General features: G+C 37.9%; 1 protein-coding gene across 1 annotated transcript in view; it reads right to left on the bottom strand.

Moving 5' to 3' along the window:
- Positions 1 to 3,852: 3,852 nt before the first annotated feature.
- Positions 3,853 to 27,040, bottom strand: part of LOC5579431 — a 35,001-nt gene continuing 11,813 nt past the window's right edge. The window contains exons 2-6 of the mRNA XM_021843698.1: positions 16,411 to 16,771; positions 16,215 to 16,300; positions 15,837 to 16,143; positions 5,095 to 5,384; positions 3,853 to 5,030 (exon numbers count right to left, since the gene is read on the bottom strand). Of these exons, the coding sequence (XP_021699390.1) occupies positions 4,938 to 5,030; positions 5,095 to 5,384; positions 15,837 to 16,143; positions 16,215 to 16,300; positions 16,411 to 16,660 (1,026 nt within the window). The 5' untranslated portion in view covers positions 16,661 to 16,771 and the 3' untranslated portion in view covers positions 3,853 to 4,937. The remainder of the gene's footprint in view (positions 5,031 to 5,094; positions 5,385 to 15,836; positions 16,144 to 16,214; positions 16,301 to 16,410; positions 16,772 to 27,040) is intronic.

Below are 27,040 nucleotides of genomic sequence, written 5' to 3'. Positions count from 1 at the left end.
GGGATTGACCTTCGGGCAGTTGAATGGGCTTTCGTGACTCACAATCAAAACGAAGTACATGATAGCTGGTGGTTAAAGTGAGCCCAGAAGTGTTTGTGGTAGCGAAATGGGGCTAGGTGATGACAAGTTCGAAGTGGTGTTTCGAGTATTCGGAAGCGGAAACCGTGACAATTTCTCCTGCAGCCGGACCTTCACAGTACTCAACTCCTACAACAGGAGTAGTACCAATGTGCTAGCTGGGAGTATGAATACTGACACTCGATCATCTTTAGGCCAGTCTCGATTCATCTCTAATTTTCTGTCACCTAGACGCAATCTTGCTACCTGCACTGAGGAAGCCTCTAGCTTACTCACCGCAGTCGAGCCCCCCTGCCAGCGACCATCAGCCGTTCCGGTCTTGCGTGTGAGTCTGGAGACGGGGTCTTCCAAACTCCCAGTAATGGCAAGTACAAACAAAAAATGAATTTGGCATCGCCTGAAAGCATTTTGGTTTCCACTCAGCCTTCAAATACATCACCTTTGCTTCGAGTCACAAAGTCTCCAACTAGTTCATCTCCGGGACGCACAATTACCGCCAGTCTCGAGGAAGCCCCATATCCTCCCCAAACCCAGTCGAGAATTTCCAGCTAGCGACCTGCAGTCGTGCTAGTCCTGTGTTTAGAGAATGAGATGGGGTCTTCCAGGAACCGGCATGCATATTCAGCTAACAACGCCGCCTGAAAGCATTTCGGTTGGCAGTCATTGCGTTCAACTCCAACGCCACCTTTCTTGGCTTTCTCCATTTCATCACCGAGACGCACAAATGCCGAAAGCTCTGAGGAAAGAGTTCTGTATCGCCTGATAGCTTTTCGGTTTCCAGCCAACTTGAACGCTTTTTCCATGGAATGTAGTTACTTCCACGCAACATTCGCTCCACCTTTCCGTTCAACTCCTATCTTCTAATGGAGATAATTCATCACCGGGCACAAAATCATCGTCGGCACTAAGGAAGCCCCTGATCCTCCCAACACAGTAACCGCAAACTCTATCTATGCGTGGTATACATCCCTCCGGACCGGACTCGTGATATGGATTACATCAACACGCACTGTCAATCAATCGCCGTCGTCTCTGAATATGCCACCCCTAGTGACGAAATGATCGTTCTTGGCTATTTAAACTTGCCAGACATTGCATGGACTCCAACTCACAGTGATTTTCTGTGTATCGATCATCAACGCACTTTGCTTCACGTTGTTGCTGTCAATCTTCTTGATTGTTACAATGCTGCTACTCTGGCTCAGATCAACCACGTGATGAACGAAAATGGCCGCTACCTAGATCTCTGTTTCGTGAGTGGTCGTGATACTGCTCCTTTCAAATCGACGGCACTAGCACATTTGGTCAAGATAACAACCTCATCATCCGCCGCTAGTAGTCGCCATCGAAAACAATGATGTTCGTGATTTCATCTCTAGTCCATTGGTTGTTGCATATGACTTTCGCAGAGCTGATTTCCGTAGTATAGCTGAATTGCTGTCCGAGACAGAATGGGATTCCATTCTAGACATAACGGATGTCAATAATGCAGCACTAACCTTCTCTCACGTCCTGGCATAAGGGAACTTACGTATTCTCGGCAGTCTAAGCCGATGCCGCGCTTCTTTTGTAATTTTCTCGCCCATCAGCAAACAAATTCTGTGTTTGTCTGTTTACATTTACGCGTTGCTAAATTCTCTATCGATTCACACCGACAGACTTGTCAACATGCTTTTGGAAATGTTTCTGCAACGCTGCGAACATCTCTTGTCAGTGTGACTATTGTCGGCAGCCTCAATCTCTTCGGCAACATTCTCATAAGAACTGCTGGTGAATCTCTTCGGCAGCTCCAAATCAGTCGCATCTTGAGCCGTGTTCATTTGAATTGATAACATCTCTGGCGATATTGTTTGTTCAGTCTCGGAAATATCGTCAGCGGGAAGCGGGCAGAACAAAGAATCATCTGAATGTTTTCATTGATGTGATTTGATTGAAAAATACTGAGTATTTGGCGTTTGAAATTTGGTTGCCGATAATAGTCGAATGGTGCCGAAGCCGTAAGTCTCCCTATGTCATTGAAAAAAGTCCTAAAAAAGTCATTCGGAACGACTCACATGTTCCGTGGATGACCAACGATCCTCTTTTGCTGAAGAGGAAGAAAAAAGCAGCGCTCAGACGGTTTACCAAATTTCGCACATGGCCATCAAAATGCTACTACGTTAGACTCAACTATGAATACAAGCGTTTGAGTCGTATCTGTTTTCATTATCGTCATAGCGAAATACAACGCCTACTAAAATTTCATCCCAAATCTTTCTGGAATTACGTGTGCCTTCGGTTAATCAAACGCTTAGCAGTATTCAACTTACTCCAGAAACGATCTCGAAAGCGGCATCACAGCTCAAAACTTCGTTCAAGCCTGGGCCAGACGGTGTTCCAGCTGCTTTTGTGAAAAGAATGATCGGCAGCTTGTTGGAACCGCTTCTCAAGATATTTCAGCTTTCGCCAACCAGCGGTACATTTTCGACTCGTTGGAAAACAGCCGAAATGTTTCCCGTGTAGAAGAAAGGAAGCAAGCGCGACGTTATCAAATATCGTGGGATCACATCGTTGAACGCTGTAGCAGCTGGTGGTCATGGATTCTCTAAAGGCACACTGCAGACAGTATTTGAGTGCTGATCAACATGGATTCACTATCGGCCGCTCTACTACTACCAACCTGCTATGCCGTACGTCGTACATTACTGAGAGCATGAATGTTCGGGCCCAGACGGACGTGGTTTACACCGATCTATCTGCGACATGCGATAAGCTAAACCACGATATCGCAATCGCCAAGCTCGATAGGCTTGGAGTTGGAGGTAGGCTTTTGGGAGGGTTCCACTTTTACCTCACTGATCGATAATTAGTGGTAGCTTTACGAGAATGATTGCAATCACCCTGCTTTTACGCGTCATCGTGCATATCGCAAGGCAGTCTGGGTCCGTTGATTTTCATTCTGTATTCTAACGACGTGCACTTTTTTGTGGATGGGCGTCGGATGACGTTCGCAGACGACCTAAATATATTTTTTGCGAATATGCGCAATTTCCGATTGCCGTTATCTCCAGGACCAGATAAACGTCTTCGCTGGATGGTGCGATCTCAACCGACTAGTCGTCAATACCCTAATACAATACAATTCCTAATAAAACCTAACCGCTAACGGAGCCTGTGTAGTACCAGGGCGCCCTATGCAGTATTGTGCCCTTCCTAATCGGCTGCCCTTCTTTAGTCTCTATGCTGAGGCTTAATAAGGGTGGGATTATGAATATGTTGTCGATTAATTTAAATTATCACCTATATGGATTCGCATTATACGTTTTACACAGTGTATTCTGTGCTCTTTAGCCTTTGGCGACTTTCAATAGATACCAATCTGTTTTTTCGTTGCTGGTCTTTTTCTTGCTAAGATTGCAAAAAGCTTAATCCTGCCTAGTTTGGGTAGTAGCTAAAGGTTAGGATAGCTCAGAACAATCTTCAGCATAAAAGAAGAGCAACGATCAATCTTTGCAGACTCATGCAAAATGGTACAGCCCAAGTAGCGCTAGTTCAAGAACCTTACTTTCGTAAGGGGAACTTCTATCTATGTAACCTTGTGGACCCAGTTTTCGCTGCTTTCAGTGGGGTGGACGAGCTTAGACTGTATATTTTGAAAAATGAAATAATTTAAATATAAGTCAATTTTATTTGGATTATTTTTTATCGCTTTCAATTTTCAATCAATCTAACATCCGTTTTCAAAACATCAATCATAATCAACTCAATAACTAAAGTAAGCTATTTTCTTGCTTATAAAATAGTGGCGAACTCGGCAAGGGTGACAAGCTACTCGAATAAAGAAAAATTAGCAAACTCTTAGGTGCAAAAATGTTCAACCGGTTTCAGCTTTAGAAGGTTTTAGAAGTGCCAATGCCTAATACTTTTCTGCACTATGTACCGAATTCCGTTTTTGCACAACTTTTTACACGGTTATGTGATACTTGTTCATTTATCGTTACCAACTCGAAAAGCATAGACGTATAAATGTATGCTACGTAGTAGAGTTGAATTTGAGAACAATTTTGCCTGTATTTACTTATAAAAGTAATAGTGTTGTCGCAAGATAGGACAAAATTGATACTATCACGTTTTTAAAATGTACTATATGTAGAAACAACATATCCATAGAGCTTATCCATAAATTGTACTAATAGGAATTATTATTATTACATCAATAGGAGATAAAGTAAGAACAATTGTATATTCTAAATAAGTGTAAATAGAAGTCAGTCCTGCCAAAGGTATTTCAGATTTTTTAATTTATAATCACCATTTACTTCATTTACAGATGTATTCTATTCTGACTATCAACTGCTTAAATTAGTCCGAAATCATTGGAACCACTACTCGTGTAGGCTGTCTGCTGTAATCATTTAGTCATTACTGTAAAGGCCATTTATCTTCAAAGGAAATCGACAATTTCCAATTTATAATGGGATTTTTTTTCTTCTTCAGTAACATTAATTAGATGTTGTCCTATCTTGTTTTGTTTATCATAATAATACATTCAGTTTAGTTGCGTAGTCATAGCTAGTCGAAGTAATTCAACGGTATGTTAACCAGTAGTTTCGCATAATGTGATTTTACTAACAGCTACACAGTCGTCGTTGAAATCTTCAAATCAATGCATCTTAAATGTCATACTTCGTTTAAGGTAAAAAACGTTTCAAAAGGCTTTCATTTTCTCTCAAATACTTTAGTATGCAATGGTTATACTGTTAGTTTTGTGCAAGTGTGTGTTTAATGTGAGGTGTGTGGCCTAATGATTGTTTGCTATTTACTTTGTTAGTAGGAATTGTAGGGTCTTCTTTTTGGTTGAAAATCTTGCTTGGAGTGTCTTAAAGGATAGCGCAGGCCGAGCCGTGCATGACCTCACTGATGAACATGGGCGTGCCCGCGCCCAATCCGCCATCCGTTTTCTCATTTTCGTTCTGGAATGGAATAATAATCATTAATTCAAGTCATTTTACGTTCATACTAATAAGCAACTTCTACCTGATCGTATTCACAATCAAAGTATCGACTTTGGCAGTCCAAGCATCGACACTGGTCGGACATTTTGCAGGTGATGCCGCACTCCTTGGCGACAGCTTTGTACAGTTGTTTGCTGGATTTGTAGAGGATCTCGGGGCCTTTGATCTCCTGGGCAGCCATCAGAGCTGCGGCTGACGATGCCTCATAATCCTGGTTGTCGTATGAATGGCAGTCGTCGCCTATTGAGTTGTTGTCATAATTTTCCGTTGATAGGCATGTTTCCTCGATGTTCATATTTTCCATTTCCTCGGCTAAAACACAAAAAGAAATATACATATGTAGTACGTTTCAACAGTGTTGTATAACCATATTTTATTTGAATATAATTGCGTAATACATGGGGCCTTCCTTAGCCGAGTGGTAAGAGTCCACGGCTACAAAGCAAAGCCATGCTGAAGGTATCTGGGTTCGATTCCCGGTCGGTCCAGGATCTTTGGAAATTTCCTTGACTACCCTGGGCATAGAGTATAATCGTACCTGCCACAAGATATACGAATGCGAAAATGGAAACTTTGGCAAAGAAAGCTCTCAGTTAATAACTGTGGAAGTGCTCATAATAACAAGTTGTTGAGTTGAGAACAAGTTGAGAAGCAGGCTCTGTCCCCGTGAGGACGTTAATGCCAAGAAGAAGAAGAAGAAGTGGCGTACTCACGGGGGCTCTTAGAGTCAATCCCGTCACCTTCTTAGAGCCAAATACTACGGTTGTTAAGAAAATTTTCCGGTTTGCGGTAGCCACAGAGTTCTACCGCAGCTGTCAAAGTTCTACCGCAGGCTTCGAAATCATTCCTTCATTGAAGCAAACAATTCTATCATAGTATGTTTGAAAGAGAAAACGCTATGAAAAATACCAACAAACAACGATCATCAAGACGGCATCCAAGGTATCATTGAAGCATACTGATGATTGCGGTAGCTTTTCGTTGCACCGTAAAACGGAAAGTTTTCCCTGAAATTGCAATATTTTTGTACAATACCAGAGTTGGCTGCAGAGGATTAGCCTTGCCGAGGCTGGTCCCTTGTAACATTGTTTAAGTCGGCTAGGAAAAGCAGTTTGCCTAGGCTACTTCTGCTACACGTGTTGTGCTATATGCACTGGTCCCTCCCCGAAGAAATACCGTAAGGTGGTTCCGGGGAGATAAGGGTCTGAGTCCAAGTTTCATGTCGAAGCACTGTTCACCACTTGAGCAATTCTAAAAGAATTGCTCAAGCACAGTGCATATGCTTGTTTTAGCGGGTCGTCGTTGGTGCGTCATCCCGCATTCCCTGAGTTACCTTCTCAGGGGAACTGTTTGCAGATTTCCCCCTTGTAAAAAACAAAAACAGAAGAAAATATGCCGTAAACTGTAAAGATTGAAGGCAAAGATACAAAACAACAAAGTTGTTAATAAGAAATTCCAATAATTTCTGTAAAGATAGAAACAGCACATCTGTGCACAGTACCCTGTTTCTAAATCAAAGCTAAAATTTCAGTTTGATGACTTTACAATAGAAGAAGGCTCTACTCCGATTAGGTTGTAAGGCGAAACACAACAGGAAGCATTTGAGAATATTTATATGTTATTTAAGCCTTTATAGGACAACTGCACAAGGTCCCAAAAGTGGCCATTTGAAGCCCTATCGGAACCTATCACCGAATGTCCAAAAAGGATAAAAATCACTTTATAGTTCATGACTTGGCAATCATTCAATTCTCGGTAGATAATCATGAATTTTGAGCCGTCGAAAGGAATCAATGCATGATATTATGGGGACATGTCGGGCTTCTTCCGAATCCGCAATCCGATGGCCATGTTCCTGAAACGACTACAAAAATATCCAAACCAAAATAGATGATACATTCTGTAAGTAAATCAATGTTATATTTTTTTTAACCGCTAGTTACCCTACGCGAAATCATGTTTCTGGTTAGAGATTCTTCATATGTGAAATTAGCGAAAATAAACTGTAAATAAAATAAACGGAAATAAGCAATCCCATCTAACAATTCAGAGCATTTTAATAATGGTAATGACAGCTGAATAAAAATATTACTTATAAAGAGCTGAAAAGATGCTCTTCAAATACAAAATGAAGTCAATGCGCAGTTTTATGCATTGGAAGGAATAAAGTTGTATCACCACTCATTAAACGTGTCTAAAACATCTCATTTGACGAGTCAAGATTGTTTTACTAATGAGCTAAACAAAACATGTTTCGTTATAATAAAAAGCCAGTATTCCACCAAACAAATGAGTGTATAAATGGATATTCAGAAGACGAACCAACGTTTTACTTCCTTCACACTTCAGCTTTGAAATGTTCAACCCCTCTACCAGCAGCTTAATTTTTTACCATAAAATGTATTCAAGCAGGTTTTATCGACGGCCGCTCGACAACGGACCAGATCTTTTCCGTGCGGCAAATCCTCCAAAAATGCCGTGAGTACCAGGTCCCTACGCACCATTTGTTCATCGATTTCAAGGCGGCATACGATAGTATCGACCGCATAGAGCTATGGAAAATCATGGACGAGAACAGCTTTCCCGGGAAGCTCACAAGATTGATCAGAGCAACGATGGACGGTGTGCAAAACTGCGTGAAGATCTCGGGCGAACACTCCAGTTCGTTCGAGTCTCGGCGGGAACTACGACAGGGCGACGGACTTTCGTGCCTGTTGTTCAATATTGCGCTTGAAGGTGTCATGCGGAGAGCCGGACTTAACAGTCGAGGCACGATTTTCACGAGATCCGGACAATTTGTTTGCTTCGCGGACGACATGGATATTATAGGGAGACAATTTGAAACGGTGGCAGATTTGTTCACCCGCCTGAAACGCGAAGCAACAAGAGTCGGGCTAATGGTGAATGCGTCGAAAACAAAGTACATGCTGGTTGGCGGAACTGAGCGCGACAGGGTCCGCCTAGGAAGCAGTGTTACGATAGACGGGGATACCTTCGAGGTGGTGGACGAGTTCGTCTACCTTGGATCCTTGTTGACGGTTGACAACAATGTTAGTCAGGAAATACGAAGGCGCATCATCAGCGGAAGTCGTGCCTACTATGGGCTCCAGAAGAAACTGCGGTCAAGAAAGATTCACCCCCGCACCAAATGCACGATGTACAAAACGCTCATAAGACCGGTAGTCCTGTATGGGCATGAGGCGTGGACTATGCTCGAGGAGGACTTGCAAGCTCTTGGGGTTTTCGAACGCCGAGTGCTAAGGACAATCTTCGGCGGCGTGCAGGAGAACGGCGTGTGGCGGCGAAGGATGAACCACGAGCTCGCTCAACTCTACGGCGAACCCAGTATCGTGAAGGTAGCTAAAGCTGGAAGGATACGCTGGGCAGGGCATGTTGCAAGAATGCCGGACAACAACCCTGTAAAGATGGTGTTCGCCACGAATCCGGTCGGAACAAGATGGCGTGGGGCGCAGCGAGCTAGGTGGATTGACCAGGTACACCAGGACCTGGAGAGCGTGGGTCACAGTCGAGGATGGAGAGAAGCGGCCATGAACCGAGGGAATTGGCGAAATATTGTTGGCGAGGCTTTATCAAGATAATTGATGTAAAGCCAAATAAGTAAGTATTAAAATCGCTATAACTTTTTATTTTTCAATAATTTTGCAACACTTTTTACAAGCTATTAAAAACTCTTCTTTTTCAGAATTTGCATTGATTCATCTGGTTTTGAAAATACTCCGGTGTTCCTTGGAGGACCGACATTCCCCTTTATAAAATTTATGTGCCCGTTATTTATTTTTCAGTCAATTTATCAAAATATAAAATAAAATTAATACAATGTTAGGTACCGCAATCCGGGGTAACATTGATCATTTTTTTGAATATTTCACAAATATTTCGTTTGAAAATGCAAATGTTGCAAATTTTATATTTTTAAAACAAGTACTGCCAACCACTGCTCGTGACTATTTACTGCATTTTCTTTTTTGAAAGATTTAAACATGTTTAAAAAAATGTTTTAAGTGATTTTTTGATTTAACTGATGGGGTAACATTGATCATTTATGTAGACAACGTTCGGTAATATTGAAAATGCCGTTACTAACTTAAATCATGACCCCTGAAGCCGAACGCTTACAAGTCATTTACTTTTTGAGTTATTTTAAAATGAAAAACATCTCGAACCACGGAATACGCCTAAAGGTAGGCAATTTCCTAAGGGAATTATATGTTCTTTTCAGTAATTCGTTAATGTTGCCTAATTGAGCATACTTATGAAAGTTTTGGGGCCCAGATAGCCGTAGCGGTAAACGCGCAGCTATTCAGCATGACCATGCTGAGGGTCGTGGGTTCGAATCCCACTGGTAGAGGATCTTTTCGTAAAGGAAATTTTCTCGATTCCCAGGGCATAGAAGTATCTTCGTACCTGCCACACGATATACACATGAAAAAATGGTCAATCGGCAAAGAAAGCTCTCAGTTAACAACTGTGGAAGTGCTCATAAGAACACTAATCTGAGAAGCAGGCTTTGTCCCAGTTGGGACGTAACGCCAGAAAGAAGAAGATGAAAGTTTTGACAACGAAATCGTTTTCAGCGATGCCATTTTTGGTAAGAACTGCATTTACCATTCTCATATCGTTTGCAGAACTTATGTGAGATATGAATCTTCGGTAGTGTCATCCTTACCCATTGAAATCATTGTTTCGAAAAGGTAAACGCAATTTTCGCAAAAATCTTTACTTTCATTAGCTTATGAATATGAGAAAGAGAAACACCATTCATGATTTGGAAATGTTTCATCAATAAATGATGATACGAACATTTTACGAGATGAGTCATTCCGATCAATGTTACCCTGCTGATCAATGATACCCCGGATTGCGGTAACACCCAGAGGACTATTTCTTTGATGCATAATAGGCGGATAAAAATACAAAACATTAAAATATTGAACTTATTAAATATATAGTATACAAATATATAAATTTAAAGGAAGTTTTTTTTTTCTATCTTTATTAACGAGATTTTTAGCCCTGGGCTAGTTCATCTCGGGACCAACGGCTTTACTTCCCTTTCGAAGGAAGTCGTCACTGAATTTTTTAGTGACTATCTCGGGGATAGGATTCGATCCCAGGTCCTCGGCGTGAGAACCGTGTGTTCTAACCACTACACCAGGTCCGTCCCCTTAAAGGAAGGTAATGAATCAATTAAATTTAAATTACGAACAATATAAAATTTATCATGATATTTGATTAATCATTTCAGAATTTGTATGAATAATCATTATTTTGGAATAACATTGACGGTTACTTTCTTACTATGCACTAAAATAGCTAACTGAATTCATCTTGGATCAGCACTGAATAGCAACTGAATAATACCGTGTTGATTCGTACTGTCCGGATGATTCGAATCCCCGGCACTTTTCTTTTTTCGACAACTTTTATGCAACGTCATAATTATGGACATGAAAAACCGAATTTACTGCTATAAGGCTGGTTTGTTACTGACAAGAAAAGGAATCGCCTATCTCGATGCGTGGAAAATTTCTTCCAAGAAATGGTCAAGAAAATCACATTTTTCTGATCGCAGTACGCAGTTGAGTTCAAATGTCACTTCAAAGGGAATGTAGGAAATTTCTTGACCCATTCAGTCAAGGAATTTCTTTACTTTTCTTGAGCGAAACAGCATACTTAGCTATACCATTTAATTCCAATAGGATTTGTATCTTTTGACAGATACGCGTTTTCGACCTCAACTGCATAGCCGTCTACTACACGACATTGAAGAAGTTGAGGTCGAAATACGCGTATCTGTCAAAATATACAGACTTTAGTGGAATTAAATGGTATCGAGCTTTTTACGCTAAATTGCTATAATATTTGAACCACCCGCATTTGACATTTAGTGCGAACACTATAATTTTTCTATAGCTTAATCGAAGCAAGCTTTGAGGAGATAGAAATTTCTAATGTTGACGATGTAATGTCAGAGTTCAACGAGTTTACCGCTCTTGGTATCTGAAAATCCAAACTAGCATAGATATTTGATTTTCTTATTTCTTCTAATGTGCTTTACTATCTATTTTAGGTTTATATGTAGCAGTGATAAGGGCCTTATCGATGGTGATTGATGATACAATTATTGGCTACGAAATAATTGGTTTTGAATAAAGACGTCATTCGGCTTTGCGATAGCCAATTTAGTAAGAAGGTCATTTGACCTAGAATAAGTCTGTCAAACATTTTCGAGTCGTGAGCGAATGTTCAGAAGAATATTGTCGTGTGGTCAAAAATGTTACTGCATTAGCAATACTGCTAATTCAAACTGTTTCGTTTTACGCCTAATCTAGCATTATGAAAGAGTCCCGCCCAAGATTCAAGTAAAGTTATGTCCTGGATCTCGCCTATAACTGTGTCGAGACTTGTGGATTATACTTCTCAAGACTTAAAGGAAATTTTGCAAGTACCCTGTGTGAATACCTCTCAGGGATGCGCTAGGTTCATGTTCAAAGTTCTAAAGAAATCGATATTTGTCACACGTCTATAATTCCGGCTTTCAGATGAAATTTTATCACCAGCATCGTTCTTAGATTCATATTACAAGGATGAGCAAAAAATTCGTTACATTTTTAATTATAGCGGACCTAAGAAGGGTGATTAAGGTACCTATATGAGATAAAACAAAAATTAAACCTTTAAATATACCAATTGTATGAAAGTTGATATACGAAAAATATCATAACAGTGAAGTGAAAATCTTTTACACATAAATCAACAAACGCATTTCACTGCCTACTAAGACCTAACTATAAAATATAGGGACAACGAATGTCAAACCCAAGTCACCCCCGGTGTTTTATAGCCAGCGTAAAAAGCTGAATAGTACTAAATTCGGTTTTCATCTACTCATAGGTATTCCACAGAACAGCTCGAAGATTTATTATCAAATTTAAGCTCTTATAGGAAGTTTTTCAGACTTGGAGTTCTGATAATTAACCTGAAGTGTACGATTTGACAGATAACTTTGGATTATTCTAACAATGTATGTCGGAAAATTAAAGTTTTCAAATTTTACAATCAAACCTTCACTGTCAAACACTGTCGAATGCTTTTTCTATGTCTAGAAGAGCAAGACCAGTAGAATAGCCTTAAATTTTTTTTAGAACGAATCAAATTTGTCCAAATCAAATGTGGACCATCATTCTGTTCAAAATGACCTTTTCAAAAAGTTCATTGATGGAGGAACCCAGTATTTTCTATAGTTTTGCTAAAGGTTCTGCGTAAGGAGTTGTTAGAATCAATTTTCTGGATTCGTTTAGACGTTTCGTTTATCGAAGGTTGAATGTAGTTGTTGCTGTTTGTGTTTGACGTGCAAATAAATTCTAACTGGGCTTCAAATGCAGTAATACAAAGGAACCAAAAGGTACTTAGCAACCATAGTCCATATCACCGCCAACCTAGCAATGAAAATCAATCTTCCTTATTGAAAATCTTACCGCTATTTGAAATTTGAATTTCAAACGCACACATCAATATATTAGAAAAATTGTTGTTGTAATTATACAGCCATTCCATGAAAAACCGATCTAGTGGGTCACCGAATTCTGTAAAAATTTGCTATTATGTTCCTTATCCGAAATAAGGATACATGTGTTTTTGGATTTTTTTTTTATTAGGGTGACCATTTCCGAAATAGGGTGACCAGATAAATCGCGATTTTGGTTAATTTTTATTTAAAAAAAATGATAACTTTTGAACCGTTCGACCGATTTTCAATACTTGTTTTTAATTATGAATCGTGGTTTACGGCCAACCAGCCGAGTGGAAGTTTAACAACTTCCGAAAAGCTAAACATTACATATAATTTGCAATTGGATTAAATGGACAAATTGATGTGAAGATTTGCGAAAAAGTTACACGTCTTCTCAGTGAGAATCGAACTCACGACTCCCCGATCTCTAGTTGGGGAAATTAAAAGTCCTCTCATGGCGTAGTGGTAACGCGCCCCAACTAGAGATCGCAATAAAACATATTCTTGTCACCCTATTTTGGAAATGTTCACCCCAATCAAAAAATTAAAAAACACGTGTATCCTTATTTCGGATAAGGAACAAAATAGCAAATTTTAACGGAATTCGGTGACCCACTAGATTGTTTTTTTTATGGACTGGCTGTATATCAAGATTAATCTTATAAGCACCGCCGTGCGGGGTGACATTAACCTAGGGGGTGACTTTGACCGCCTCTTTCAATGCATCTTATGGTTAGTAGGAACGTCGTCGAACTAATCTATGTGCATTTATTGGCTATCTATAATGTATTCTTGAAGCTTGACACATTGTTTTCATTATTCTGACATAAGCTTGCTGTAAAAATATTGGCCCAAAGACACCCTTATGGACCAATATCACCCCGCACGACGGTATGTTTTTTTTATAAAGGACCTCACATGGAACATCTTGAGTTATGTGAAGAAGAATTTAGCTGATATTACAAACTATTCTATTTTTTATTTTAAATAAAGACTTTTGATAATTCATATAATCAAGTATGAAAGAAGATCCACAAACATAATTTAAATAATTGACTAGTTGCAATATTAGCATTAAACTAAATTGTTGATAATATAGTAAACAAGTCATATTTTAAAGATTCTTCTATATGAGAAGAATCTTTAAACGCCTCGCGGGTTGCACAAAATAGAGAGCCGTTGGGCAGCCCTGTTCTAGGCGCGTTTGACCAGACTGGCATTCCATACTTCAGTTTGGATAAGGGTCGTCCATAAATGACGTTGCTTTTTAGGGGGGAGGGGGGACTTCACGAATTTGTGACGATGTGTGACGAGGGGGAGGGAGGGGTCCTAGCTAGTGGACGTAGCATTTTGAATCACATCGGTAAAATGAGAGGCGCTGATAAAAATAACATACAATTATTTTTATCAAACTTCTTTTTTCTTAGCTTGATTTAGAAAGTTGAATTATAAAATGATGATTCAGCTTCAAAACATTCATATGAAAAGATTGGAAAAATTCTAAGAAATTTTAGATTTTCTTGATAAGTGCATTCAAACGGATTTTTTTAATGCTGTAAATAACTATGTGAAAATTTTATTCATGTCTAAAACAAAGTTAAAAAAAATTATCCAAAAACAACGTTTTAACGATTTCGAAAACATTATTCTAGTTCTATTCATATTTTCTGTTAGAGCTTATTTCTTGAAAAAAAAAAAAAAACATATGTTCGTTTTGGCACATATTACATTGAAACAAGATATTTATTCCGTGGATTATGCTTTCAATGTTGCAGAAGATCTCCACCCAATTTCATCGATTTGTTTTGATATATCAATAATCTTGATGGAATAGCCTGAATACAACTTGATGGAAAAGACTGGTCAACAGATTCGAGTGATATCGAAATTGTTCTATCATTCAATTTTCTTAATAACTCGGTAATTTGAAGAAAGATTATTCTTAGTCTTTAATTGTTTTGTTATAGGCTGTGTAAGATTATTTCAGTATGGGGAACGATAATGATGTTAAGATGAATTTTTAATAAAGATGAATAATTTGTATAATAATCGCTAAGATCTTCTGAACATTTCAAATATTACAAGTGTAATCTTTTCTACATCTGGCCACTGATTGCTAAATGGATTTGAAATTGGATTATAATGACGAATAGCCATTTCAAATTAAGATATGCTGTTGATCAGTTTTATTGAAATATATTCTCTAACAACGAATTATTAAAAAAAAAATCCTCTAATATAAAGAATTTTCTTTTCAACCTATTATAAAATCTAACAACAGCAAAAGTAATACAATTTTGCCAACAACTTAAACAGGAAAAAGTTTATTCAAACTGTTTTTCATAATAGTTTTGAACGCTACTGCATACCAAACTTTTAATCGTTACATTATCCTTACGTTTCAGACAATAATTAATACCAAACTTTGTATTGAACTTCTGAATTCCATTGCAATTGCTAAGAAAAACAAATAAAAAAAGAGAGGGGGGGGGGTTGCTTGATATGCTACGTATTTTCCAAGGGGGGGGGGGGTATCAGCATTTGTGACGAAATGCTACGAGGGGGGAGGGGGGTGTAAAAAGTCAGTGAAAAAATGCTACGTCATTTATGGACGGCCCCATAGAGCTAAGCCTGTCAAGAGCTTACATGGAGCCACAAATCGACCTAATTTAGAGTACTTTTCCCTCAATTTAATTCTTCCGCTTCTATTCTGTTTAAGTTTGGCTAAACTGGGGTTGGTGCAGTAGTATTTGCCTCCTTAAGAAAATTATATTTTATAAATCAATCAGACCTTTGATTACTGTTAATACGCTAAACAAAAGCATTCAATCCATGTTTGGTATGAAAAATGTCAGAACTGGCCATAAACTTTGATTTTGGATTGAAAACTGGGGTGGCGAATACTGGACCACTTGCACCAGTACTCACCATGTTTTTAATTTCGGTTCCTGAATTCGCCACCTACGTTGATTTCTTATAGAGAATGGCGAATGCAGGTACAATATGGTGAAAAAGCTGCAATGGAACAAACATTTTAAGGATAATGATTTTATTCTATTATTTTCTGATCATATTTTGAGGGTTTCTAAGAATGTTTCCGTATCATTTTAAAGTGATTTGACGAACATTAAACGATTTTTGTCCACTTGTGTCGGTTTAAAATTAGGGGCGGTAAATTCTGATGGCGAATACCAATACACCTACCTTACAGCATGCAAAAAATCACTTACTCAGTTCTCCCATCGGTTCCTGGTTGGCCATGTTGTACAGTGGATCGCACGAACCGGTGCACCCGAGAAGATTTTCCTGCGATGGAGACGTAGCCGAGCTGCAAGAATACATTGACGAATCTATGGATTCCTGCTTTCGTGTGGCATTGGGCGTTGTCTGTTGATGGTCACAGTACTGTTGTTGTTGCTGCTCATGACACGAAGTGTCCAACGATTGCTGACTGTTTCGCAACATTTCGTAACCGGATGAAGACAGATTCAGCGTCGATGTCTTGTTGTTCTCCTTATCTAGAGCTGCGAGGCGGTTCTGTGGTGGAAAATGTGGACAATTTAGTCTAGGGTCTTAGTTTGATTCTGAAGTCGCAACGATATGCATACTTCTTCTAATACATGCTCGTAAGATGGCGGTGGGCTCAAAGGTATCGTATTGGTTTCAGTGTGAGTTAAAGATGGATTTATATATCCTAGAATTTAAACAAGAACATTACTACGCTTCTAGAAAATCAAAATTTATTGAGGGCGATTTCCAGGATAATTTGTAAGTCAGTTTGATAAGACCCCGTGAGAAATTTACCTAGTCTATCATCGGTTGAGTCTCGGTCCCGGATGAGGGCCCGCTGGTCGTTGTTCATCGAAACTAAGCTATCGTTATTTTGTTCGGAATCGAGGGTAGTGCTACTACCGTAACCAGCACCCAAATTGTTACTGTTCAAATAGTTGGAAACAATTTGATTGGCCTGATTGTCAACTACGACATCCTGCTCCTGGGAAGCGCTACGGGACGAACCACTACCCATGCGGAATTTGAGCTTGAATGGGGCCATTGTCCCGCGAACGGAAACAATTTTGGCGCGAAGCCAACGGGCTGGCAGACCGAGTTTGGATTTTAGAGTAATTGTTTAATTTAGTTTGATTTAGTTTAATACGATTAAGGACTGAAATTAGAAGAAGATAGAGAAAGAAACCAGTGATAGAAAACACTTGAGAAAACTTATAGCATTGAACTTATGGAGAAATATAATCATTTTATTAACCGCCAATTTATTCAAAAAGCATTAGCATACTAAAATCAGAACTAATCTTAATGTTAAAATTCTACTTGAAAATATATGAAAATGAAAGGTAAAAACATAATAATGATAATACCTTGGACAGATATCTGGTACATATACCATGGTACAAGTTGTCATAAAAATTATTCCAAGACTATCTTAAGTGAAGACAATTATCAGTATGGAACTCATTTCAAGATAATTGTACCATGGTACGTATACCACAAGTGTGTCATAAGTATAAACCAACATAGCAAGGGTTTTAGTTCCAAATGGTTCTGATCTAGTACTACAAGGCATGAATAAATGCAAAATTGGTGGGAAAAGTTACTTAAAATCTAATTTAATGTTTTATATTCATTTTAAACATGGCTACATATCTTCAATATTTCGTGCATAAAAAATAAAGCATGCTGTAAAGAGTTTAAGAAACAATTTAAAGCTGATAGTCCGCGGAAGAAGTTTAATGTCAGAATAAAGCAGTTTTCGAGCATATTACTGGTTTTAAGACAGGAAATATACGTAGTGGAAAGTGGAGAGTTCTTTAACAAGTTTTGATTCCGGAATATAAATTGCAAAAAATGAACCAATTTTCAACTGGTATGTTTAGGAGGAAATCAAATTGAACAACTAGCAACTAGCTTGTTCATGTTGGATATATGGTGTTTTGAAAAAGTGTAAGAAATCATAATTTTAGCTTTTGATGGGGAATTGTTGACCACTAGCGCAAAAGGGAACGACCACTAGGACAAAAGACAGCGAAAGTAGATTTCTTGACTTATTGAAGATTGAATCGTTATTAAATTATTTTTTTGTTCTATGTATTACACCCCTTCCTTAGCTAAGTGGTTAGAATCCACGGCTATAAAGCAGCCTGTGTCTGGGTTCGATTCCCGGTTGGTCCAGAATCTTTTCGTAATGGAAATTTCCTTGACTACCCTGAGCATAGAGTATCATCGTACCTGCCACACGATATACGAATGCGTAAATGGCAACTTTGGCCGAAAAAGCTCTCAGTTAATAACTGTGGAAGTGCTCATAAGAACACTACGATGAGAAGCAGGCTCTGTCCCAGTGAGGACGTTTGTTAGTATCTAAGGCAAGACGTGACAGGTCAAAGTAGAAAAATGAAACCAATTGCTCAGTGCGCATCGTACCTTCGTGCTGTGCGTACACGAATTGTCTCTGCTCTTGGAAGTTTTCTTAAAAAACTACCTAAAGCAATAAAACAGTACTTTTCAGTGCTACATAAACAGTACTTTTCAGTGCTAAAATTAAAATCGGTACTTTTCAGTACTATTTTTTCTGCTATTGATCCCTTTACGATCCTTGTTTGGATCCGTGCCTTCGATTTTTCGTTGGACCCGTTGGTGAAAGCTAGCGGTGGTAATCCTTCTTGGACACCGTCTTGGGAAAAAACCTCTCGAAGGTCACGTCTTCTTTCGTTTAGTAACTAAACATGGTATCAACAACTAACAAAAGGAAGGGTAAAATCTCCCTAATAAAGCTAATAATAATAAAAGGAAGGGTGAATCTCTAAATTCACTACTTCCTTCCAAAAAAGAGGGATTTAAAACTGTCACTAGACGTGGCAAGCATGGAAGAAAGGACGTTTCTCCGGAATGCGAACTTTCTTCCAAGGGTGAAATGAATAATTGTATTGAAATGAGCAATCAGTTCGATGCTCTAGACAAATTTTCCGAACACCAAATCGAAGCAGCCTCTAGCCCAGGCTCTTTGATTCAAGTGAGGAAGCAAAGAGTGCCGCCTATCGTGGTCAGTTGTTCCGAATTTGCGGGATTTAGGCAGGAGATCTTGAACTCCATTAGGGGAATCAAGGTTTCCTTCCAAATCGCAAAGAAAGGAGACTGTCGCGTTTTGCCGGAAACTCTTAAAGATCGCGAACTTCTTCTCAAACATCTTGAAGAGAAGAAGCACAATTTTTTACTTATGACGACAAAACTGAACGTTTGTTCAAAGTTGTCTTGAAAGGTCTCTCAAGTGACTATAAGTCACCTGAAGAGATCAAAAATGGAATAAATGATTTACTTGGATTTTCCCAGTCCAAGTAATCATTATGAAGAAGAGAACCCAATCTGGCATTGTTCGGAAAGGGATTTCTCAAGAATTTTATTTAGTTCACTTTAACAAAAAAGAACTAAATAATATTAAAGCTTTAGAAAAAGCAAAACTTTTGTTTGATGTCCGTGTGACATGGGAACATTTCCAGAAACCTTGAGGAAATTACCAGAACCCCACTCAGTGCCGTCGGTGCCAAAAGTGGGGTCATGGTACAAAAAAATGTCGCATGGATGCTAAATGCATGATTTGCGGAGGATCTTCTCACGCTAAGGACGTCTGTCCAGTGAAGGAAGATACCACCAAGTTTATATGCTCAAATTGCGATAACAATCATAAATCCAATTTTTGCGATTGCCCTTCGCGAAGGAGAGTCATTGAGGCTCGTGCCAGGCAGATGAAAGATAATATCCGATACGATAACGGTCGTTTCCGGAATTTCCCTAGTAGAGTATCGAACAATACTCATTTTTCAGTTAACGATCGCTTGATTAGGAATCATACCAATCAGGAAGATCATAATCATGCTCATTCACAAACTAATTTTAATCCATCGGGTAGCCGTTCGAAGCTTTTAATTTCGAATGTATCTACCCACGGTAAATCCTTTGCCGATATTGTAGCAGGTAATTTGAACTCCTCCCCTGTTTGTACTATGAGTACCCATTCTACTTGTTTCAAATCAAATGGAAAAAAAACCCTACCGCCACAGGTAACTCCTACTCCGCTTCTTCGTCTACCAAAAATTCTAATGGGAAATCATCAGATAATGTACCCACTGCAAGTGACATGTCTGCCTCTGATTTTAATTTTCTATCTGAACAATTGAATCTAATGATTGATGCAATGTTCAAAGCCATCACTATGACGGAAGCAGTCCAAGTAGGTGTAAAATTTACAAACGAAATTGTTATTGGATTACGTTTTTCTAATGTATAAAATTTTTAATATAATAATAATTAAAATATTTAAATATTTTAAATAATAATTTAAATATTTTAAATTGGAATGCTCGTTCTCTGAATGGTAAAAAGGGCGGGCTGTTTAATTTTCTTACAGCTTATAACGTGCATATAGCAGTTATTACTGAAACTTATTTGAAACCTGGATCAAAATCAAAAGAGATCCCAACTTTTTTGTTTATCGTAATGATCGACTTGATGGGGCATGTGGGGAGTTGCAATCATTATTCATAGGCGTATACAACATCAACTATTTTCGTCATTTGAAACTAAAGTATTTGAAACTTTAGGTGTTTCAGTTGAAACACAACTTGGTAAATATACTTTCATAGCTGCCTATTTGCCTTTTCAATGCTCTGGAAGCAAGTTAATTTGCTCCAAAATGTCTTGCGAAAATTGACTCGCAATAAGTCAAAATTTTTTGTCATTGGTGACTTTAATGCCAAACATCGGTCATGGAATAATTCTCAAAGTAATTCCAACGGCAGAATTTTATTTGATGAGTGCTCTTCAGGATATTTCTCAATTAAATACCCTGATAGCCCCACATGTTTTTCCTCTTCTAGAAATCCATCTACGATTGACTTGGTCTTAACCGACTCTAGTGATCTTTGTAGCCAATTAGTTACTCATGCTGATTTTGATTCTAATCATGTCCCTGTTACATTTCAAATATCCCATGAAGCGATTCTCAATCCTATCAGGTCCAATTATTTTCGAGCCGACTGGAATATCATATATATGAAACGTATGTTGATTCTAATCTTGATATCAATATTCCTTTACAAACAAAACTTGATATTGACAATGCTCTTGAAACTTTAACAAATTCCATTGTTGAAGCCAGGAGCATTGCAATTCCGGAATGTGAAGTAAAATTTGAATCCGTGATTATAGACGATGATCTTAAACTTTTGATCCGTCTTAAAAACGTGAGGAGAAGGCAATTTCAACGCATTCGCGATCCTGCTATGAAAATTATATGGCAGGATTTGCAGAAAGAATTCAAGAAACGTTTTGTACAATTAAGAAACAAAAATTTTGAAAATAAGATTTCTCATTTGGACCCTGGCTCTAAGCCCTTTTGGAAATTATCTAAAATTTTGAAAAAAAAACCTCAGTAGCCAATACCGACATTGAAAGAGGAAAACAAATTATTACTAACTAATTGCGAAAATTGGGGCCCAGATAGCCGTAGCGGTAAACGCGCAGCTATTCAGCATGACCATGCTGAGGGTCGTGGGTTCGAATCCCGCTTGTCGAGGATCTCTTCGCAAAGGGTTTTCTTGATTCCCAGGGCATAGAATATCTTCGTACCTGCCACACGATATACGCATGCAAAAATGGTCATTGGCACAGTAAGCTCTCAGTTAATAACTGTGGAAGTGCTCATAAGAACACTAAGCTGAGAAGCAGGCTCTGTCCCAGTTGGGACGTAACGCCAGAAAGAAGAAGAAGAAGGATTTTTGAAAATGCCTGTGAGGCTGATTTGCACTTCTTACAAATTAGCTATTATTAAAAAAATCAAAAATATGAAAGCTCCTGTCGATGATGAAATTTTCTACATCCTCATCAAGAAACTTCCAGAAATTAGCTTATCATTTTTAGTTGATATATTCAACAAATGTTTTCAGTTAGCATATTTTCCTGACAAATGGAAAAATGCTAAGGTTGTTCCAATTTTAAAACCAGACAAAAATCCTGCAGAAGCTTCTAGCTATCGTCCAATCAGTTTGCTTTCCATCATCAGTAAACTTTTTGAAAAGGTTATTTTGAACAGAATGATGGCCCACATCAACGAAAATTCAATTTTTGCCAATGAACAGTTCGGATTCCGCCATGGATATTCGACCATTTATCAACTTTTACGTGTAACAAATTTGATCCGTTCCAACAAATCTGAAGGCTATTCTACTGGTCTTGCTCTTCTAGACATAGAAAAAGCATTCGACAGTGTTTGGCATGAAGGTTTGATCGGAAAATTAAAACCTAATAAATATGTAAAATGTCTCTATCCCCTTATTAATGGAAAATAAAAACTTTGTCTTAAGAACAAGCTTTTGATATTCAAAAAAAAATTCAGGCCAGCCATGTTGTATGCTGTACCAATATAGACTAGTTGTTGTAATACCAGCAAGAAAGCTCTGTAGACAATTCAAAATAAAATTTTGAAACTGGTTCTGAAGCTTCCTCCCTGGTATAGTACCAATGAGTTACATAGAATATCCAATGTTGAAACATTGGAACAAATGTCAAATAACATCAATAATAATTTCAGTCAAAAATATATTATTGCATTGCACTTGCTATCTAAAATACGTATATAGATTTTCATAAGGGTTGATTGACATTTGAACAAAAAAACGGGTTTCCAATTTTTGATGATTTCTGATGATTGAATGATGGATTCTTGAGCCATAATATTTTTTTCAAATACCTAATTAGTTAAGGGGACACGGGAGACCGTGTTATTTTCCCTATCTTTCGTCTCACTCTAACAATAATCATCAAAACTTTGTGGAAGCAAATCTCGAGTTTTAGTGAACCGATGAAGCTGAAAATTTATCGGGTTGTGCACTACATATATAAAATCATAGTGATACATTTTCGCATCGATATATGGAGTGGTTCTTGGGATTTGCTTCTTGAAATGGATAGGGTGATTATGATGACGTCCCGTGCGGCCTTAATGGACGGGAAAATGTACGCATGACTGATATGCGTTTATTTACTCTTGAACGTACGAGAATAAACGCATAACAGTATCAGTGCTTACTATGATGCATCGGTCTTCACATGCGAATTAGTGTTGTTTTGATAGTTCAGTGTACGCATTCAAAGTCGCGAAAATGTATATCCTCGATTATTCGAATAGTTATGGTACTTCTGATGGTTCCGAGGATGAGTGCAGGAATTTGGCTGAAGGCGACCCGACGGCAATGACGCGGGCACTGAAAACAACTTAGCTGGCTTCGACGATAAGGACAGCTATGACGGCAATGTTGACGGGGACGGCAGCTTTTAATTTCCACCGAAGACGTTTTCTGAGCGTTGGGTAAGCTATTTGAAATCATTGGAGGATACTGAACATGCGACGGGGACTGATGCGGGCTTAAAAACTCAAAAGAAGACCGTATTCGTCTTAACATGGTGTCCTGGGCATTGGATTCGCCGGCCATACATGGAAAAAATTGAAAAGGTTGTAAGAGCTGGTGTTCCTCAAGCCAGCATTTTGGGACCGATATTATACAATATTTATACATAAACCAAAAGCTCTTTATTTAAAACCATTAAGTAGACATGTTGTCACGATAAGAGGGGTTCCAATAAATTGGTCAGATGAAGTATCTAGGGCTCATGCTAGATAAGAATTTAACTTTCAAAAATCACATTGAGGGCATTTAAGCTAAATGTAACATATATGTAAAATGTCTCTATCCCCTTATTAATAGAAAATCAAAACTTTGTCCTAAGAACAAGCTTTTGATATTCAAACAAATTTTCAGGCCAGCCATGTATGCTGTACCAATATGGACTAGTTGTTGTAATACCAGGAAGAAAGCTCTGCAGAGAATTCAAAATAATATTTTGAAAATGATTCTGAAGCTTCCTCCCTGGTATAGTACCAATGAGTTACATAGAATATCCAATGTTGAAACATTGGAACAAATGTTAAATAAAATAATTCATAATTTCAGGCAAAAATCGTTAGAATCTTCTATTGCCACGATTAATGCGTTGTATGTTTAGGTTAAGTTAGGTTATGTAAATTGAAAACGTGTTTTTTTTCTCTTATAAGTAGGTAAAATCAACTTACCTGTAAAAAAATCTGAACTGCTACGGCAAATGAAATGTAATATGTTGCTAACAAAATGTTAATAAAATCTTAAATTTGTTTTACCAAATTAGGATGATAGTGTTGTCTAATAACACAGAGCACCTAGATATAAAAAATTAATGTAATGTTTGAAATGATACTAATAAAAAAATAAAAAAATAAAAATGAAAAGGTTGTGATTCGAAAAGGAAGCTTCGTGTCGAACTACACTAAATCGTTGGACTCGGATGCAGTATAAGCAATTGTATGAGACGTTTCGAATCAGATGTTTTCCGTTTGTTTACCAGCTTCGAAGGTTTCTGGCGGGCCGATTTATTTACGTTTCTTCTAGCGCTACATTTGGAAAGAGCATATTCATCAATAGGCAAATTTAATGCGCCACCATCATAGAGGTCTCTAGGGAAGGAGAGAAATGTCATTGAAAATGTTTGTTTAGATCCAAAATTCAATTTTTCGGCCCAAAAATTAGCTCATAATCAATTAATTATTAAACTATTTTTCATTGGCATAATCATTTTGACCCTTTATTCCTGCGATACGTGTAATTTCACAACAAATTTAACCACAAACAAAGAATCCGGAAGTTTATAACCTTATGTTGCCAAACACCAATTTTCCAATTTTATCCCACTAATCGTACATGAGCACTGACCGGATCTGTACATTATCGAAGGAAAAAAAGTTTATCATGTTTTTCAATGCTCTCTGATCGTCTACAACCTAACTATTCCGAGAAAAAGAGTAAATTGTGTGCTCCTTCCTATGCTGCACACGGTGCGTTCTCAACTCAACCTCTTTTATGACGGTTCTCCTACTAGCCACCAGATGCCGAAGTGATCGTTCAGCTTTTAAAATATTAGCCTATGGCGCTGGTGGCAGTGCAACACAGTTTTAAATTTTCGCCTGTAAAATTTAAATCAGTAGGCAGGAAAGATATTTTTCATCTACGTTACCTGTAAAACATGTTAACCTGAGAAATATGCGCTGAAAGAAACGGGGACGTCATCGTCAACAAAAATGTGACCAGCGCCATTCAGATATCATGCTAGTTTTTTGAACAACAACAATGAGCGGCCCGCCAGAAAACGTCATTCGAACGTCTCGTAAATGCCTTATAGCATAGTGACATGCTGTTCTCGAAACAAACAGCTTAAAATGATAATATTGCTTTATTTCGATCTGATTACTGGTCTAAAATTTAAGCAACAACCCCAAGGAATTGAGCCAGAACGGAAAACAGCTCTGCTGAAGGCAAATCTACCAGTAATTGACGACAAAATTTTTCGGACTGTTGTAGAATAAAATTGATGTACCTAATTCAATGAAACTTTCTTTAAATTTCTTTGTTTGTGAACTGCAAAATTATTCCCTAGCAATTTTTTTTTTTTACTTGTATTAAATATACAGCTTGATTTGCGAGACTGATATGCATTTATTAGTAACGTGGAATAGACCAAGTCAAGCGTGTGCTAGAATAAGGGTGTAAGTCGCATGATCGATTTCTCTTCATCATTCTGTGAATAAAAATGACAAGATGCGGGTTTTTTTAGTATTCTTTCACCTCTGGACGCTAGGCAGCGATGCAATCTTGCGTCCTGAGGTGAAAACATGCTGACAAACTTGCATCTTGTCGCCTTTATACACAGAAGAGAGGATCGATGAAGAGAAATCGATCATGCGACTTACGCCCTTATTCTAGCACACGCTTGAAGTTTGATGTTGTTTTTAACATTTCTTGAACAAAAGTATTGTTTTCTTATAATACCATGAAAATGGATGCAATTTTGTGACGGGAAACGTAATTCACAAAAAATGACGAAAACTCACTGTTATTCATTTATGGGCATTACAGTTCTTAAATGCTGATCAATTGATGTAAACGATAGATGAAAATGGAATTCACCAGAGTACTCGTTTTGTAGACAGGTTGACAAGGACATTTGGGAGATTCAAAAATAAAAAAAAGTTTGAAAATCCAATCTCCCATATCTTTATTATCATCCTTTCCATTAGTGTTCTGTGGAAAGAAAAATAATGGTATTTTGTGAAATTTTCAGCTTTTTTGGTGGTGATTTAAAGGTGACCTAAAGACGATGTAGGTTTATATGGAAAATACTATGTAGAACTCCAAACACGTTGGCTCTGGAATTTAAGTAAAGGGTGTATTTTAGTACCAAATTGACCTTTCATAAAAGGTGGCTCCCAATACCGGACACGATCTGTAAATGCCTCGAATTTTACGAATTGTTCCGAATTTTCATTCTTCTTATTTTTATTGCATTTTTGATATCATGAGCGATTGAATCCATGAAAATTGCATATACATATTTAGAGATACTGGTGCAAAAATTACCAAGATAGCATGTATCAAATCAAGTTGCTCGAAACTGGGGACAGGAGGTACTAGACCTAAATTGTAGTTTGACCATATTTAGTTTAAATATGATACAACATACATTCATACTTTCAAATAATAATTATATTCGATCACTTGATCTAAATTGTTTTGCCATTTTCAAAATAATTACTAGTTAGGCTCATATTTAGAGCCATACGTCAAATTTTCAACAATTTCCAAACATCTCTACTTTTTTAAAAAAGCATGCATATCTCAAGGTTGTGCTATTCTACGCAAGCATTACTCTCCTTAATAGCTTTCTTTGCTTCATATACGCCATTTTGATTGGATCATGATTTCTCAAGTTTTCGACATTGTCCGGTATTGGGTGCTGTCCGGTTCTGGGGGATCTCCCCCTAAACTTATCATCCCATGATGAATTCTTCAAACCATAATAAAGAAAGTTGCTAAAGAGAGCAATTCAATCCGACGGATGGGAGATGTTCATGAACTTGTTTGTTATTATTTAGCTCCATATTGGATTATAGCCCGGCAAACAAAATTAGCTCCAAAAGGTTTGGTTTCCACTATGAGACGGTAAGTTTGTACTCACATTACAATACTTACGTGTTTGGAACATTTTACAAAATTTATCCATAATAATTTCCATATAAATCTACATTATTTTTTAGCTACGTTTAAATCATCATCGAAAAAGCAGAAAAAATCACAAAAAAAAATTATCGATAATGTACCCTTTGTTATGCAACCATCGGATCTCTGGTTATGAGTGATAGTTCTCTATCTATCCGATAGGTGTCCATTTTATTCTAAACGATAAATTTTACATAACGACAGATACAGCCCATGATTATTAAAATCCATACACCTCGGCCGAAACAAACCAATCGTTTGCAACAAGATTTGAACAAAAT

Source organism: Aedes aegypti, chromosome 2 (assembly GCF_002204515.2).
Source record: "Aedes aegypti strain LVP_AGWG chromosome 2, AaegL5.0 Primary Assembly, whole genome shotgun sequence".
Classification (NCBI taxonomy): domain Eukaryota; kingdom Metazoa; phylum Arthropoda; class Insecta; order Diptera; family Culicidae; genus Aedes; species Aedes aegypti.
Note: the sequence above shows the minus strand (reverse complement) of the source record. Positions and strands in the feature narration are given on the sequence as shown.